Source organism: Physcomitrium patens, chromosome 15, assembly GCF_059467195.1.
Source record: "Physcomitrium patens ecotype Gransden chromosome 15, ASM5946719v1, whole genome shotgun sequence".
NCBI lineage: Eukaryota > Viridiplantae > Streptophyta > Bryopsida > Funariales > Funariaceae > Physcomitrium > Physcomitrium patens.
Window position 1 is genome coordinate 11534819 of NC_143424.1, and position 16509 is coordinate 11551327.

At 38.1% G+C, this 16509-nt stretch overlaps 2 protein-coding genes, 1 long non-coding RNA gene and 1 other non-coding gene across 4 annotated transcripts; 2 read left to right on the plus strand and 2 right to left on the minus strand.

The window, feature by feature from the left end:
* The first annotated feature begins 4939 nt into the window (after positions 1 to 4939).
* LOC112292472 (uncharacterized) lies at positions 4940 to 6680 on the plus strand. Its single transcript, XM_024541001.3, has 2 exons — positions 4940 to 5305; positions 5704 to 6680. Exons 1-2 carry the CDS (start codon positions 5135 to 5137, stop codon positions 6046 to 6048), a joined length of 516 nt encoding a protein of 171 aa, XP_024396769.1. The 5' UTR covers positions 4940 to 5134; the 3' UTR covers positions 6049 to 6680.
* LOC112292471 (uncharacterized protein At5g02240) lies at positions 6216 to 7570 on the minus strand. Its single transcript, XR_016506729.1, has one exon. It is a non-coding gene; the product is annotated as an uncharacterized protein At5g02240 (transcript).
* A 1135-nt stretch (positions 7571 to 8705) lies between these two features.
* Positions 8706 to 9623, minus strand: LOC141046273 (uncharacterized). Its single transcript, XR_012219072.1, has 3 exons — positions 9484 to 9623; positions 9040 to 9118; positions 8706 to 8843 (listed from the first exon to the last, which is right to left on the minus strand). It is a non-coding gene; the product is annotated as an uncharacterized LOC141046273 (long non-coding RNA).
* Positions 9624 to 9922: 299 nt separating this feature from the next.
* LOC112292470 (ABC transporter G family member 11) lies at positions 9923 to 14064 on the plus strand. The gene is made up of 10 exons (XM_024540999.3): positions 9923 to 10722; positions 10863 to 11152; positions 11352 to 11523; positions 11641 to 11763; positions 11899 to 12033; positions 12156 to 12350; positions 12460 to 12546; positions 12681 to 12953; positions 13093 to 13200; positions 13347 to 14064. The coding sequence occupies exons 1-10, from the start codon at positions 10291 to 10293 to the stop codon at positions 13749 to 13751; spliced, it is 2220 nt and encodes a 739-aa protein (XP_024396767.1). The 5' UTR covers positions 9923 to 10290; the 3' UTR covers positions 13752 to 14064.
* The last annotated feature ends 2445 nt before the right edge of the window (positions 14065 to 16509 follow it).

Consider the following 16509-nt stretch of genomic DNA (forward strand, 5'->3'; position numbering starts at 1 on the left):
TTTTTATGCCTTCTTGGATACTACTACCGTTTTGTTTGGTAATTTGCTCACATTGCTGATTCATTGATAAACCTATTAAAGAAAGATGCCCCATTTGAATGGAAGCTGGAGCAATAAATTATCTTTGATAAATTGAAGGAGGCACTTATTACTACTCCATTATTGCAACCGTATGATCCTTATCTTCCTTATACACTTGACATTGATGCTTTTAACTTTGCTATTGGAGCAGTCCTTCAACAAGACTTTAGTGAGGACCTTCAACTTGTGACATATGAATCACGTAAGCTTATAAGGGCAAAGTATAATTATTCTACACATTATCATGTCAAGAGTTTGATTTGGGTAGATGCAAGGTCCTTCTTTGCATTCAAGTTGGATCCAATATGCACAAAATCTTCTTAAATTCTCTTTTGAGTATTTATAAAATTATAATTGTAATAAATCAACAGACTTGAAGCTTAAAAATTCATATCCTAAGATCTAACTATTCAAATAAGCTCAAAATTTGGAAGTAAAAAACTTACATCTTTAATCATTATCACACAAATTTTCAACTGCAAATTTATTATCAATCGTCTGATATCACCAAATCCTTAACAGGTACTTTTAAAAGTCAAATCCAAAATGGAAACTTGAAAATTCATATCCGAAGATCCAACTATTTAAATAAGCTCAAAATTTGGAAGTATATAACTTACATCTTTGACCATTATTACAAAAAAATTCAGCTACAAATTCATTGCCAATCAATTTATATCACCAAATTCTTATCAGGTTCTTTTGAAAGTCAAAACCCTAGACACATGAGAACAAATTTTATTATTTCTCTCAAGTCAAAGTTTCAATTGATATGAGATTTTAGACATAGGCTCTTTATATTATAAGTGATATGTATACAAAAAATAAGCTTCAAATTCATCTTAAAGCTCAAGTTCTAGCTTAAAACCAAAACCCTCTATTTCTCTAATTTCTTCAAAATCCTAGTTTTAGTTTATTGGTTTTAATCAGCCATATTTCACTCATTCTAGACTCAATTCTATTGATCCTTGGATATAAAATATTCAAATTGAAGTTTAATTTCTAATCCGACTCCTTGATTTCTTGCTAGTATCTTAAAACTCCTAATATGTATGGAAAAAAGACAATTGGTATCAAATTAGTAGCCTAAGTTTAAACAAGCATATCTCTCTCATCCAAGCTCCAATTCTTACATTTTTCTACCTAAATTTATGCCAAGAAGCTCTTCTCTGTGAATACTTCTTCTCCACCTACCAAAAAAAAATCCTCTTTCTTGCTTCCAAGCTCGCCAAAGAAATCATAGCCAAGGTCTTCAAAGTCTAAATCAAAAAATAATAGTTTAAAATAAATAAATAAACACCAAATCTAATCCTTCAAGTTATCACTATTAATGGCAGCCAACTAATGCTATCCAAATTTCCATTTATTCATAATAAAACCTAAATACAACCTCAAAGTCAAAATTATTCTTACATCTACAAATATAACTTTGAATCTACTAAAACCAAAGATTAGAAAGGAAGTAAAAAGAATAAAAGAAGTTTTCAAGGCTAAACCAAAGATAAAGTTAAGATTAAAGATAAAATAAAATTTAGCCAAAATTTCAAAAAAGAAAAAAAAAAAAAAAAAAAAAGTGAAAATACTTCTCCAAAATAATAATAATAATAATAATAATAATAATAATAATAATAATAAATAAATAAAAAAAATAAAATAAAAAAAAAAACTAGATTGGTAATAAGAAAAAAGAACTTAATAAAAGTTCAAAGAAAAATAAGTCAAATAAGATTTTCATATATGAATGTATTTATATCATGACAATGTGAATGAAGGCAATTAGTAATTGTATATACCACAAAGGTGCGACGTCACTATCTATTGGAAAAGCCAGGGGTTGTTCGGACTACCATTGATCCAAGCTACATGATTTATATCTGAAAAATATGAAATTGTAGGATCATTGTTGAGAAGAACAATTGTAGTTTTTTGATATCCTGCTTGAATACAAGCAAGGGCGACAATATATTATACCAAATAGCTTATTGTAGAGATGATACTTGAAAGATAAATTGGGAGATAAGGTAGAAGTCACTACCATTAGTAGTGTTATTTCAGATCTAATCAAAGAAACAAAATGAAAAGAAGCTATGTATTGGGATTCTTATTTTAAGATGGTTAGCAATTGGCTAAAGGTGGGTAATATACAATATTAGAATTATATTTTTAGTGATGGTTTGGTCTATTTCAAGAAGAAAATTTATATACCTAACAATGGTAAACTTTGGATGTGCATACTTCAGAAAGGACATGAGATTCCAATATTTGGACATTTGGGATAAGAGAAGACTCTAGAACGGATCTCAAAGATATGGTTTTGAGTTAGTTTGGATCATGATATTTGAGCCTTTGTACTTTTGTGCAAGTCATGTCAACATAATAAAATATGCAATGTAACATCTCTTAGACTATTGCAGCCAATTTTCCTACCTACGATACATTAGGAACACGTGACTATAGATCTCATTACATGTTTATCACAGATGCCTCATAATCATACTGCAATTGTCATCTTTGTGGATCAACTCTCGAAGCAACTTCACTTGGCCATGATGTGCTCAGATATTAATACTCCAATACTTGCATGAGTCTTTTTTGATACCATCTTTCGTTACCAAGGATTATCTTGTGTCATTGTTTCAAATCAAGATCTATATTTCATGGGAAGTTTTTGGCAAATCTTATTCAAGCTATTAGGCATACAACCTACCATGTTTACAGCTTTCCATTCCCAAACAGATGGGCAAATAGAGCATACAAATTGGACCTTGAAAAATATGTTGCGAGCATTTGAAGTGGTTCATTATAATGATTGAGATGAATATTTGACGTCCTTGGAGTTTGCTTATAATGATAGTATTCAAACAAGTATCAGTCATTCACCATTTTTCTTTAATATTAGTTGACATTCAATTATGCAAGCAACTCTCCATTGTCCTATTGACACCAACTTAATAACGGAGGAATTTATACAACGGCTTACAACAGCCTTACAAAAAGCATGTTTTGCTTCTTTATTGTACAAAATGAACAAAATCAGTATGCGGATAACCATCAGCAACACAAGACCTTCTAAGAGGGTAATCAGGTATTACTCTCCAATGCCAACTTGCCACTTGCTACATCAACCCAAATTCGTAAACTAGCACCTCAGTAGCTTAGATCTTTCTACATTTTTGTAGTGATTTCTGATGTCGCATATTACCTCAAGCTTCCACTACATATTCAAGTCCATCCAGTTTTCCATGTTTTGTAACTGAAGGAATTTCATACTAAGCCAAAGCGCTTTTTGAATTGACACCAACCATCACCACCACCAATTGTAGTTTATGACCAACAAAAATATGAAGTGGATAGTATTTTGGAACATCACTACTTTTGTTGTGGCAGTGGATGTTCACAACTTTAGTACAGAGTTCTTTGGAAAGGTTATTCCATTCATGATGCAATGTGGAAACCTATACAAAACCTCACCCATTGCTAAGAGACAATTCGGAGATACCATTGGGAGTGAAACGAGGACGTTCCACATTAATGGAGGAAGATTAATTATAACAGGATATAGATAAGATAATTGTTCAGATAGTTAAAACCATAGAAGTTTTTAGAATTGAGATTAAGTTAGTAGACCAAGTAGGATCCACCATGGAACAATTTAAATAGATTTTAGGACAATTATCTAGACAAGGTTCACCATAAAACCTTCTAGAAAAAGAATTTAAGGCAATTATGTAGGTAGAGCCCGCCATCTAAGAACATTCTAGAAAGTCTAGGACGATAGGACAAAGTATAAATAGGGCTCGCTAGGATCTTTTGGGGTATCTAATCATGTATGACTTTGAACCCTTTTTCTTAGTAAAATTTGGACTTTTTTTGTTTAGTTTTATTTTATTCTATTTTCGTTTGCTCAATTTTGTCTTTCATGTCCTATTCTGTTTAGTATGTTCAGTTTTATTCTAGTTTATTTTGTCCTATTTTTTGATGAAGCTTTATGTTAGTAAGGATTAGAAGGATCTTTGATTTTTGAGATAGTCTAATCTTGTTTAAATTAGGATTGAAAGCTTTTGACAAATAGTAAAGTAGGAGTGTTAAAATAAATAAATAAAAGTAAAAGTAGAATAATTTATCTTATAGAGGATATTAAATAAGTTGTTAATAGTCAAAAGGTTGGCTCTTTGATGTAAAAAAACCAAGAAACAAGATAGATGAATGGGTAAAGGATCTTAAGGATATAAAGGATATGTTAAAGGCATATTTTCATAGTAGATAAGATATCAATAGATAGTCTTAGTAGAATGTTGGATGGATGTATTCATCAAATGATGGAAATTATCTATTAAGGCAACAGCCACAACCTTTAAGTAATAGGTAATGGAAGTGAAAATTATTTTTTTCCATATTCTTTTTGTATGCAACCTTGTTGATGCTATATATTGTGACTTCAAAGTTCTATTTCTTCAATACAACATGCCATAGCATTATGTATGAACATTTGTAACCTCACCTTGTTAATCCTAACTCTTTGGCTATTCCTTTTTGTGATTTCATTTTGGGAAATTCCTTTTTATGATCTCATTTAAGGAAATCTATGCTGCTTGTTGTCTAATCTCAGCTGAAGAGCCTGAAATCCGCCTTTTTGCATGTATAGCCAGGATTTCAAGAGTACCTCTTATTCTATTCTCTCATATGCTTGCAGATGTGAATCATATGCTTACATGTGCAATTGATAACGTTCATCCATGTTTTATAATTGATTAATGATTTAGCCCGCTGCCTGAGTAATCCACAAAGTTTGGTCTGGATGATGAATCCCGACAATAGAAGAGCGAACCGACGAATGAAGTTATCAAAGCTTCGCAATGACGCCCCCAGTTTCGAATACCACGGGTGCTGTTGTTGAATCCCAACAAATTTTCCAAGAATTTGGTCTTTGCCTCGTGCTTCAGCAATGTTTGTCACTACATCTTGTGAGCAGGACGGTGAAGAAATTTGGGTCAGTTGATGATTTGCTAGCACAACGTCTGAGATCAGAAACCAGCGTTTCAATGCCCCAGTGATGGCTGGAATCTCCAAGTTAGCCATGGAGTTGTCGTATGCGGTTGTGGAGACGCCGATAGGGTCTTTCACATTGGGAGCATCTGAATCTGCTATTCACGAGGCGTTTTTCGGGAAACCCTCTGTCGGTGTGAGCCTCGCCTCGCACGTCGAGCATCCCATCCTGTCCATGGTGCATTTTCCCTCACCTTTACTCTCATTCATGGAGCTCAAGTCTCGTCCCTTCATATCCTTCTCCAGGAGCCTTGTGTAGTTGCACTTGGGTGACCTTTTTCTGGGTGATCCCAGTGTGTTTTACTGGACAAAATCCTGGTCGCGATTCTTTTGGAGAGAAAGTAGACTTACACTGTCACTTGGATTGCTTTACTTATGTAATTTTCTAAGTTCTTTGTGACGCCGTAATTGAAAATCCCTATCACACGTAGGATGATGCATTCCAATTATTCTACGGTGATCCATGCAAAGTTGCAGCTATTAGGTTGAATGTATCATGGTTACTTGACATTGGCTCTTTTTTAATCTCTGCGGTGAGTTCCTCTAGCCTGACGTTATTGTTGAGTGGACAAGCAGGCTAGTGAGCAAGTGGAGCAGTACTTTGCTGGGAAGAGAATCTCATTCTCCCTGCCAATTGCAGCGCAGGGTACTCCGTTTCAAAGAAAGGCTTGGGAAGCGTTGCATAAAATCCCGTATGGTAAGGCTATCACCTACTCGGAACAGGCCGATCTCATGGGTGAGCCTGGGAAGGCTCGAGCTGTGGGCATGGCGAATGGCCGGAATCCTGTTTGCCTTCTTGTTCCATGTCACCGAGTTGTAGGCAAGGACGGGAACCTTAGAGGTTACGCCTTCGGACTCGACATCAAGAAAAGCTTGCTCGACTTCGAGGCACGGCTGTCCAAGGGTACTCTGCTGTGTTGAAAGACCGCAGGATATCTCGTTGTGGCTTTCTGACCATCTAGAAGGCGATGATGTCTCTAATGCCTTTCGGAGAAGCAAGAATATGATCACAGTCTGCTTATATTTAGACGCACATTTGTATAATTTTGTATCAAACAGCATTTAAACAGCAACTGAAAGCCGAGGTATTCAGTGAGCGCCAGCTATTCGACTTAGCATATTGAACACTACATTAAATTTAACAATACGTACAAAGTTTGGCGAGATGGATGCGCTGCATGCCATCTCGAAACTATGCGCCACATGTCATTAACCATGCAACGACTCAAGTTGTTGCCGCTGCTAAACAACTACGTTATAAAACAACTCAGAACGTGGTCGTTACGTTGGCGAAGAGAGACTTGAAGTCGGTGGTGGGCGTTCCTTGTCCTTCAGATTTGGATGCAGCATCGAAAGCCTTGTTCTTGGACTCCTCGTTCAACAAAGCCTGGATGCAGAGCTCCGCAACATCACTTCGAGTGATAGCTTTCGTATCGGTGTTCAGAAGTTCATCATCCTTGCCAATGAGGAGTTCGCGTATGCCACCATCCTTATCTTGCAACCCTCCTGCTCTGATAATTGTGTAAGGTACACCAGACTTTGATAAATACTCCTCTGCCTTCCTCTTCCAGATCAGAATCTTCCCATTTCCGAGAGAATTCAACATATGGTTAGGATTTTGACCTCCCATGGATCCAACAATCACAATGTGCTTGCACCCTGCATCCTTAGCAGCGTCAATCTGATTCTTCTGTCCAATCCAATCGACTTGCTCTGGAAATCCATTCTCTTCGTAGTAAAACTCCGGGCGCCCACCCTTGGAAGGGTCAAATCCTGGCTTCATCTTTGGCACCGCACTCGTAGTGATAATCAAAGCATCGATGCCTTCAACCGCAGCACTCAAGGTCTCTGGCTTCGTGATGTCGCCGATGAAAACACCCTCTCCTCCCAATTTAGCCTTGACTTCCTCCGTTCGCACTAAGCCACGCACCACGAACTTCCCCGTTTTCTTCAGTTTGTCAAAGACAAGGCTACCGGTCCTGCCTCCTGCTCCAGTGACCAGCACAGTCCTCACATCGTGTCCTACGGAACCCATATCTTCAATTCTGAATCTCACAACCAACAAAGTTCACCAATAGCGAGGTGCGGCAAGACAGACTCCCTTGCTAATGAGCACTTTCAATTAAGTAGTGATACGGCTATGGCAACGAAGATGGTCTTTATAGGAGAATTACTATCTCCACCTGTGACATTGTTCTGTAAACACCCAAATGCGGTACAGATAAAGCACAACAGACCGACCACCTTAGCGTGTCAGGCGTGGCAAGTTAGGGCGATAGAAGAGAGGGTTCCAGAATAAGCGAAAATGACAAAAGCAGGACGAAGAGAAATATGTGAAGAGATGAGACGTGGGCACCAAGGCTTGTTACGAGAAACTATGTTCTGTTTCTATGATCCTTGTTCTGTTCTGTCTTGTCATCGCCCGTGTTATTTCTTTGAATGCTCTGCTGCCGCTTTCTGTCGCTTTATCTGCCGCATTCGGAGTCGATATATCTAGGGTGAAGATCGATTCCACGTGTGTGTTTGTGATAGCGGTTTCTGATTTGGCTCATGAAAGCTGATATTGCAAGATACATTTCGATTCGTCCCCTTCCAATATTACGAGAATTTCGTTGTTATTGAACCCATCGAGAACTGAGCATATCAGATGCGTGTGAGCTGAGGGCGTCCAGCCTGCTCCTGAGACTAATCACACGCAGGAGAGACCTCAAGCCTATGAAACCCTGAGAGAGATATGTGAGAAACCCCATCACTTAGGATGCAGATCACCCCCCTGCTCATTCGGTTGTCACGAGTGCTTTTGTTGAAGGAGCTCAAATTCTTCATGTCAGCTCTAAGTTTAAAGCTTTGAAGGCCAGAAGATGATCTTGTGCGTTTCAATCGCAAACTTAGGAGGCTTGTGTGATGCCAACTCGGATACAGAAAACTACTGGAACTCCTTTAGCATAATTCAATGAAAATCTCGAGCCATATCGGGTCATTCTACCAAAAAGCACTAAACTAAACTAAACTAAATAAAACTAAACAAAACATAAACCAGAAACCGAAAGAAAACTTGACATTGCCTGTTACATAATTATTTCAAGTCAAAAAAAAAAAAAAAAAAAAACACGGGTGAGGTACCAAGTCAAGAATAAAACTGAATTCTGCATTCATTAATGTAATTTGCTGATTGGAGTGATGCTGCGCTTAATCCTTGTGCACGATTGTCAACTGTCCCTGTGAGCAGATTTCAAGATCTTTTCATCCTTCCTCACTTACTACCAGATGATCAACTCTCTCCCGTTTTCATGCCCTGAACATGACTCTTACGTTTAACTGTTGTACAGGCAACACTCGTTCAAAATGCCCATTTCTCAACGCAGAATTGAGTATTCCAGGGTTAGTACTCAAATAAGCTCATGAGTAGCAGTCTCAATCCCTTAACAAACTACTGGTAAAATGGTTTTGAATTGTTCAATTCTTTTTCGACCTTGGCAAATCAAGTTTCAAGAGAAAATTAGTTTAATGACAGTTATCTAATGATGATGTCATAATTAATACCAGAAACTACATTGATAGAAAGATGGGCAGAAGAGTCTCTCATTTCTACTTTAGGTATATAAGAATAAGATCTTTGAAAGGACCATCACCAACAGCAAGCATGAGTTTGAACGAACCCGGAAGGATGATCTGAAGACAACGCTTCCAAATCCGTAGCTGACCGAGGGGTTGTCCTGTACATGTTGACTTGCAACTTGTGAAATTGTCCTCTAAAAATTTACTGTCAGATTCAGTGAAAGAATACTCGTACTACCTCTCTGGAAAAAAAAACACCTAATATGTTTGAAAACAGTGGCTTATAGGGCTCTTATCATGCACTCTCAAGCGAGTCACCTCAGATCGCCCAATTTCAAGCAATCCGCCTCTCACCTGATATTCTGGCTGTCCAAACTTTCAAGCTTGTGTGGACTTACAAAATGCTATCCTCTTGTACGAGAATGGGCGTTTCCTATTAGCGATGGACAGATCAAACCCTTCTTGTCAGTTTGAAATATGATCAAATTGTCAAGGGTTCAAGATTACTGCATGGAGTTGGTTTAGGGTTTATGATCAGTTGAAGGAATGCAATCGATTTTGAACACATTTTTAGCTCTGGGACGAACCCATAAACGTTCACACAAGTCAACAGCGACATGCCCCTGGAAAAGCTCGACTCCATGCCAGTGCCATGGAGCTCGATTAAAGTCGTGTTAAGACTAGGCCGACCCAGAGTCCTCTGGCGGAAGCTGTGGTTAGCCTTAAATTGACTTAAGTTTGAGAAAATTAACAAGTTCGAAGAAAAACCAATTTCCTAAAAAAAGGATGATTGCTTACTGTCCTGCAGCTTGCGTCCACCCACCCATAGACATGCGTCGATCAAAGTCAGCGAGAGCCAATAATGGCATCACCTAACGTTCATCACCCCCAGTGTCGAGAACCAAACCACCAACTCCGTTGACTGTTCCCGCAACGACAATTCCTCTGCAGAGAATTAGCGATTCCCATAAGATTTCATCACTTAATAAATTCTCATAAGTGCAGATTGCTTGAACATGGCTCCGATTGCAGTGAAGGACGAGAAGTGGGTTGAATGTATGACGACTGATGAAATTAAGTAGTTCATCTAATTTCCAATTAATGGGATGATGTGAGGCAAGTGGCCAGGACGCTATGGGTGTTTGTTTTAAGGGGAGTGGGCCAGTGGTGCGGCACTTAAGACTCTGATGCCTCATTTATGGTTGCATTCAGTCGGCCGACTTCAACCTCTCTCTCACACAAGATCAGTGATACTACAGTAGATGTCAAGAAGCTGTGGACATAAGTCTGGGGATCCATAGCAGTGCTGCACGCAAGGAAGAATTGGTGGGTACTGTCCTGTTTTTGTCAGTGTCGCCACTCTAGTTCCTTGAAGTCAATCGAGGAGTCGACGGTGGAGCTTGGTTATTGTTTTGTAGGAATGCATCTGTTCATGCAAGGCTTCACAAGTGCAGTGTTCTCGAGCACACCGGCGTCGAGTGCTGTTTTTATTCTGCACCACGCAACCTGATGCATTGCTGAGTTTGAGCAATCAGACAGAAGTTGACGTGCAGTGAAGAGGATTTGACGGTGTTGGACATTTGAAGCTGCTTTAGTTGAGACGTGATGATGAGTCACGATGTAAGTGGATCTCGGCACTGTAGGGTTAATGGCGTGATAGGGGGAAATGGTGCCTCCGTGATGTTCCGAGAGCAGAAGCCGCTTTCGCCCTTGACCCGCCCTCCCCCACAGGGAGTATCCATCGGGCTGCCGACCCGGATCCTTCAAAAGAAAGCCAATGAGATGGATAATTGCGCTCGTTTGACATGGTCGCGTTTGTGGGTATCTATCAACAATTTCAAAGGAGAGCATCAGACCGTGCTTCATGGAGTGTCTGGATATGCAGAGCCGGGAGAAATGCTGGCCATCATGGGACCTTCCGGGTCGGGAAAGTCGACATTGCTGGATTCTTTGGCAGGAAGGTTGTCTCCTAATGCAAGCTTGAAAGGTGACATTCTCGTCAACGGGAGGAAGAAACGACTCTCTTACGGCATGGCTGTAAGTGCCATTGATGTCGTTATAAGCTCGTTTCCACCTCGTGTTGATCGCATGTGGACGTGATGTCATAGTCGCAACACAGAATCATGTATTGTGTGGAGCTTGTTTTCTTGATGTATGATTTTTTGGGGGAGTTGCAGGCTTACGTAACACAATCAGACGATCTCATTGGAACGCTCACCGTGCGAGAAACCATCTACTACTCTGCGCAACTCCGACTCTCCAACGATATCTCCCCAGGAGAGAGGAAAGCGATTGTGGATAGCACAATTCGTGAAATGGGACTTCAAGACTGCGCTGATACTCCCATTGGAAATTGGCACATTAGAGGGCTGAGTGGAGGGGAGAAACGACGCGTCAGTATCGGCCTTGAGATCTTGACTCGCCCAAGGATTCTCTTTCTGGATGAACCAACCAGTGGTCTTGACAGGTGCGTTGTTTGTTGTAAACAAAGTATCTAGCTCGGCCGTTATCGAATCCTTCCAGCTCTCATTCCTCACTTGAGGTTTTGGAAGGGTTTAAGAATTCGAATGTCCATACGCAAGATGATGCTCTTGATTAGGTTTGAAGGATGGTTTTATCGCATTTCCACATCACGGAATAGTAATCGCCTGGCGGTTTTTGTGCAGTGCCTCTGCTTATTTTGTGATGACGACGTTGAAGAACTTGTCCAGAGATGGTCGCACAGTTATTGCCTCCATCCATCAGCCAAGCAGTGAAGTCTTTGATCTTTTCGACAACCTGTTCTTGCTGTCGAGCGGCCAAACAATTTTCTTTGGCGAAGCTGCTTCAGCTCACGAGGTATGTCACCTTTCGCTTGATATCAGACCTCTCCGGTGTTCATGCAATTATGAAATCGTCACTCTCACGATTTCGTCATTGAATTGTGCTTACGCATGAAATATTGGTAATTCACAGCACTTTGCAGCATCTGGGTTTCCATGCCCACGGCTTCGTAATCCTTCAGACCATTTTCTTCGGACAGTAAACACCGACTTCGACAGAGTGAAGTCGAAAATCAAAGGTTCATTCAAACATAGGGTGAGATACTGAGCTTCCTCTCACGTTATATCATGCCTGCGTAATCACAATGACATTCATCAACTGTCTTGGGCGTTCAGCAACATTCATGCGATTGAGCAAGTATGAGACGCTGGATAATTGGACTTGTTGCAGGATTTGGAAGCTCGCAACCATGAACTTTTGAACTCCATTGCAGCAATAGAGGCGGTCAAAGTTTTAGTGGATTCATACGTGAACTCAGAGTATTACGTGATGGCGCTCTCAAGAATGCATGAGATAAACCACATCGTAAGTGTTCAGATGACCATTCACATTCCATGTTGCTCTGAAATTTGATTGTCTCTGCTTATTACAATCCTCCCTACGATTGGGTCTCATTCTATGCTTATGATTGCAAACCATGGTTTCAGCAAGGTACTATTCTGGAGTCTGGGGGCAGTCAAGCAGGGTTCTTCCGGCAATGCTTGACTCTTACGCGGCGATCATATGTAAACATGTCAAGAGACATGGGATACTACTGGCTTCGTCTTGTAATTTACATCATGCTCACGGTCTGCATCGGAAGCATTTACTTCAACATTGGAAACGAGTTTTCTGCCATCATGGTGTGTTTGCTCATTTCTTTCAAAATCACGCAGTGTTTGTAGCTTATGTGTTTCATACCTTGTTCACGTTCATCGCAATTGGATTGATACGATCTCATGTGTCGTGCAGGGAAGAGCAGGTTGCATGTCCTACGTCGCCGGATTTTTGACGTTCATGTCCATTGGGGGGTTTCCGTCATTCGTTGAAGACATGAAGGTAATCAAGGTTTCATTGCTTCTCTGTTATTCCTAAACTGGGGTTTTAAGATTTCTGTTTGAATGTTCTGAGGAGGGTAAAATGTTGATGCATGAACTTTGAACTCACAATTTTAGTGCACTTGATTATGGCAGGTCTTTAGTCGGGAGAGATTAAATGGGCATTATGGAGTGGCCGCATTTGTGATAGGAAACTCCTTATCTTCCCTCCCCTTCCTGTTCCTCATATCAGCCGTCTCGGGAGTTATCGTCTACTTCATGGTGCAACTTCACTCAGGCTGGGTCCATTTTGTCTACTTTGTGCTCATGTTGTTCGCTTGCGTTGCGTGCGTGGAAAGCCTGATGATGGCCGTAGCGAGCGTCGTCCCGAATTTCCTCATGGGCATCATCACTGGAGCTGGAATTCAGGTCACTCCCATTACATATCACCATGAATTCCGTTCTGGTTTCCCGGTATTTGCAATTGGCAATTGAAGTTTCTATGTACCTCCGACAATCTGGAAAGTAATTATTAGTGTAACTGATCGATCAATGGTTATACAAACAGGGAGTTTACATGTTGGTCGCTGGATTCTTTCGATTACCCAATGATCTTCCCAAGGCTGTATGGAAGTACCCCATGTCTTACATTGGCTTTCATACGTACGCACTTCAGGTGGGTGCTCAAATCATACTTACCCATTGCAGTAGTAATAAAGCCATTCTGTCATAATTACCAGGAGTACAGCATAAAGTCCGATTCGTGTTTATCCTCGAATTTCTGCGACCTGATATTCTTGGTCTCACTGATGTGAACGGCAGGGTATGTATCAAAACGACTTTCTGGGGTTAACCTTCAAGAATTTTGTCCTAAATGGCGTATCTACAGGGGCTCCCATAAGCGGTGAGCACGTTGTGGAACAGCTGTATCAGATTGAAACGAGGCGTTCGAAGTGGGAGGACTTGGCAGTTGTGTTCGGTATGGTTGTTGGTTACAGGATTATTTTCTTTATCATGATCAAATTTTCAGAGAAATTTGGACCCAAGTTGCGCTCCAAATTTATCAACCCACTTTTGGCTCACTTCACAACCAGAAGCCCAGCCGTCAGCAATACGATTCAGCCGTTGTCGCTGCAGCCTTCTCCAGCTCACGAGTGCTACCCTCTTCGTTATCAACAGATGCCGAATGAGTTTACCAAAATCTATGCAAGCTCATATACAGCCTGAAATCCATGCCTCACAATTCTGAAACGATCATTAATAAGCCCTCGTGAGGCTCACCCTGGACATGAGAAAGCTGTCCATAGCAAAGCTAAGAACACAATGGAAAACTAGACTACCGTGGCAAACGAACCAACTTAGAAAACTTTCGAGTCTTGATAGCTCTATTCTGTCCAAAAAACTCCTTCAAAAGTAGGGAGTGCTTTGAAAATTTTCGTTAAGTTTCGTCGTGGCGCTGAAAGGCGCCCGCGGCTTTAACAATTTATTCTGCTGTATCTTGGATAATTCTGTAGAAAAATAAATGCGCGGAGTAAATCAACGTGTCAAGTGGTATTGACGAATTGGATGACGAGGTTTGGTGTTCACGCAGTACTGAAAGGTACTGCCTGTCTAGAACATTGTTCAAATCCACTTTTGGATCCATCAATACTATTGATTCAAATCTACATTCCGCCTCCCTACGTACTTGCTGTAGTAGTCTAGAGAGATAGTAACAAAAAGCTGCCATGTCTTGTAGGTGAGTGGCTCCCTCATTATTAGAAATCACTCTCTTCAACATGTATCAAGAAAACCTGAATCACTCTACCACACACTTAAATGTTTTAATAAACAAAATCGTTTTTGAAACATATCTTCCTCCTCGTCTTTATCTTGATTGTACTTCTTCGCATTCTTTCCCAATCTAAAATATCAATACATCATTCACAATTTTAAATTTTGAATATACATACATTAACACATATGTATATATATATATATATATATATATGTGTGTGTGTGTGTGTGTGTATACAAACACAATTTTTTTAAATATTAAAATTCTTTCTAAATCATAAAAATTAAATTCTATATTAGTAATATATCAAGACACTCTTACATAAAAAATGATTATTCTACCAACTCAAATGTATTTCACAATAACCAATGCTAACCACAATAATTTATGCTGTTTTAAGCATCTTATAGTGACTTAAAGTAAATATAGGAAATGTCAAAGTATCTATCAATGCTTAAATATTTTGTTTAATATTTTTTGAATAAAAAAACTCAGTTAATAATTAATTTGTTGTGTAGATACAAATGATTTTTATTCTCTTACATAGTTATTAACACGTCGTGTCATATTGAAATAAATATAATAAAATTATAAAACTCACTCCCTTATAATTTAAATTATAACTACCTTTGGTGACATATAATTATTTTTATTGATATTTTTTAATAAAACTTCTTTTAATTTTTAGGTGATTACATATAGTATATTCTAATTAGGTTTTCTTTTGTTACATACTTTTTTTTTTTCATGAACAGCATTAAAGTATTCGTGTGGATCAGAGGACTAATTTTTCTGTAATACACATGCACATTATTTAGCTTTGAAAGCTATCATAAATAAAATTCTATCAAAAAAAAAAAAAACTTAAAATAATAATATTACAATTGCTTGATATTGTTAAATTTTTCATCATTTCAATTGTTATCTTTTTTTTATTATTGTATTACATATGATTGTAAAAATCATGATTAAAGTATAATGTCTAAATTTTTTAACATGACTTAAGATTCTTTTTTAGAACAACTTTTTTCTGTAAACACATATTTCATAATTGCGTGATCAATCCTTGTAAACTTATACAGTCTAATGTTTGACCAACCTAACATTCATTGCAAAATTAAACATTACTACTTAAAGAAACATGCATCAACGAAAATATCTTGAAGAAAGTTTTGTGAATTAATAATTTTTTTACCATGTATACTTTTTTCTCCTGTTCTGCTGTTTCATTTTTATTGAAGAACATGTTTTTATTCATTTGCAATATTAGCAGTCAGTAAAAATAGTATGAAATCATTTCAATTATAATCATTATTATTGAATCCAATTTTAATTTGATTGTTACTAAAAAAAACATGTATTTCGATTCAAATTATATATATGTATGTATGTATGTATGTATAATTGAAAATACAAATATACATGTATGTTGTATGTTGAAGCATTTTTAAAGTACCTCACTGAGAAAGATCTTTATATTTTTTTCTTCTTTCACAAAAATCATTATTGCTTTGAACATACTCTTTTTCAAAACCTCATATGATTTATAAAAATTTATTAAAGTATACTTTTTGGCTTTGTTTTTTTATTCATGTGAATTTGTGACATCTCTCCACCAACCAAGTGTGAATATGCATGATTATAGTTTTGATTGGAACTTGGGTCTTCTTACAGGTGGGTAGGTTGTATTATAAGGTTGTTATGGCAATAAAGGTTTCCTTTACTTGTTTCAAAATAAAAATAAATAAAATTTGAGTATTCCCTTACACATGTGTGGAATAAATCCACCCACATGGGCATTTAAATACCCTAAAAATGTCCATGTTAGCCTAGATGTCATAGTAGTCTACTAATACCTTCCATTACTTGAACAAGACCACACTATTTTTCAAGTGTGTGGTCCTCAAAGGTGTCGTTCTATCACACTGCATCCGTCATGCATTACATGAACTATGTCATTCTAAGGTGGTGCAAGGGACCAAGTTACCTTTGATTTTTAATTTTTGGTATCTGTTTTTTATGCTAATAAATTATGAAACCTTTCCAAGTGCTTTCAAAATGTTTAGAATACAAGGTGTTGGATTGGAAATGTATGTACATTTTATTTCTCGAAATCTGTATTTTGTTCTGAAAATTTTCTTTTTTCACTCATTGTTACTTGAAATTTGTTTCAAGTATTTTTTTACTATAATTGTTTACTTGAAATAT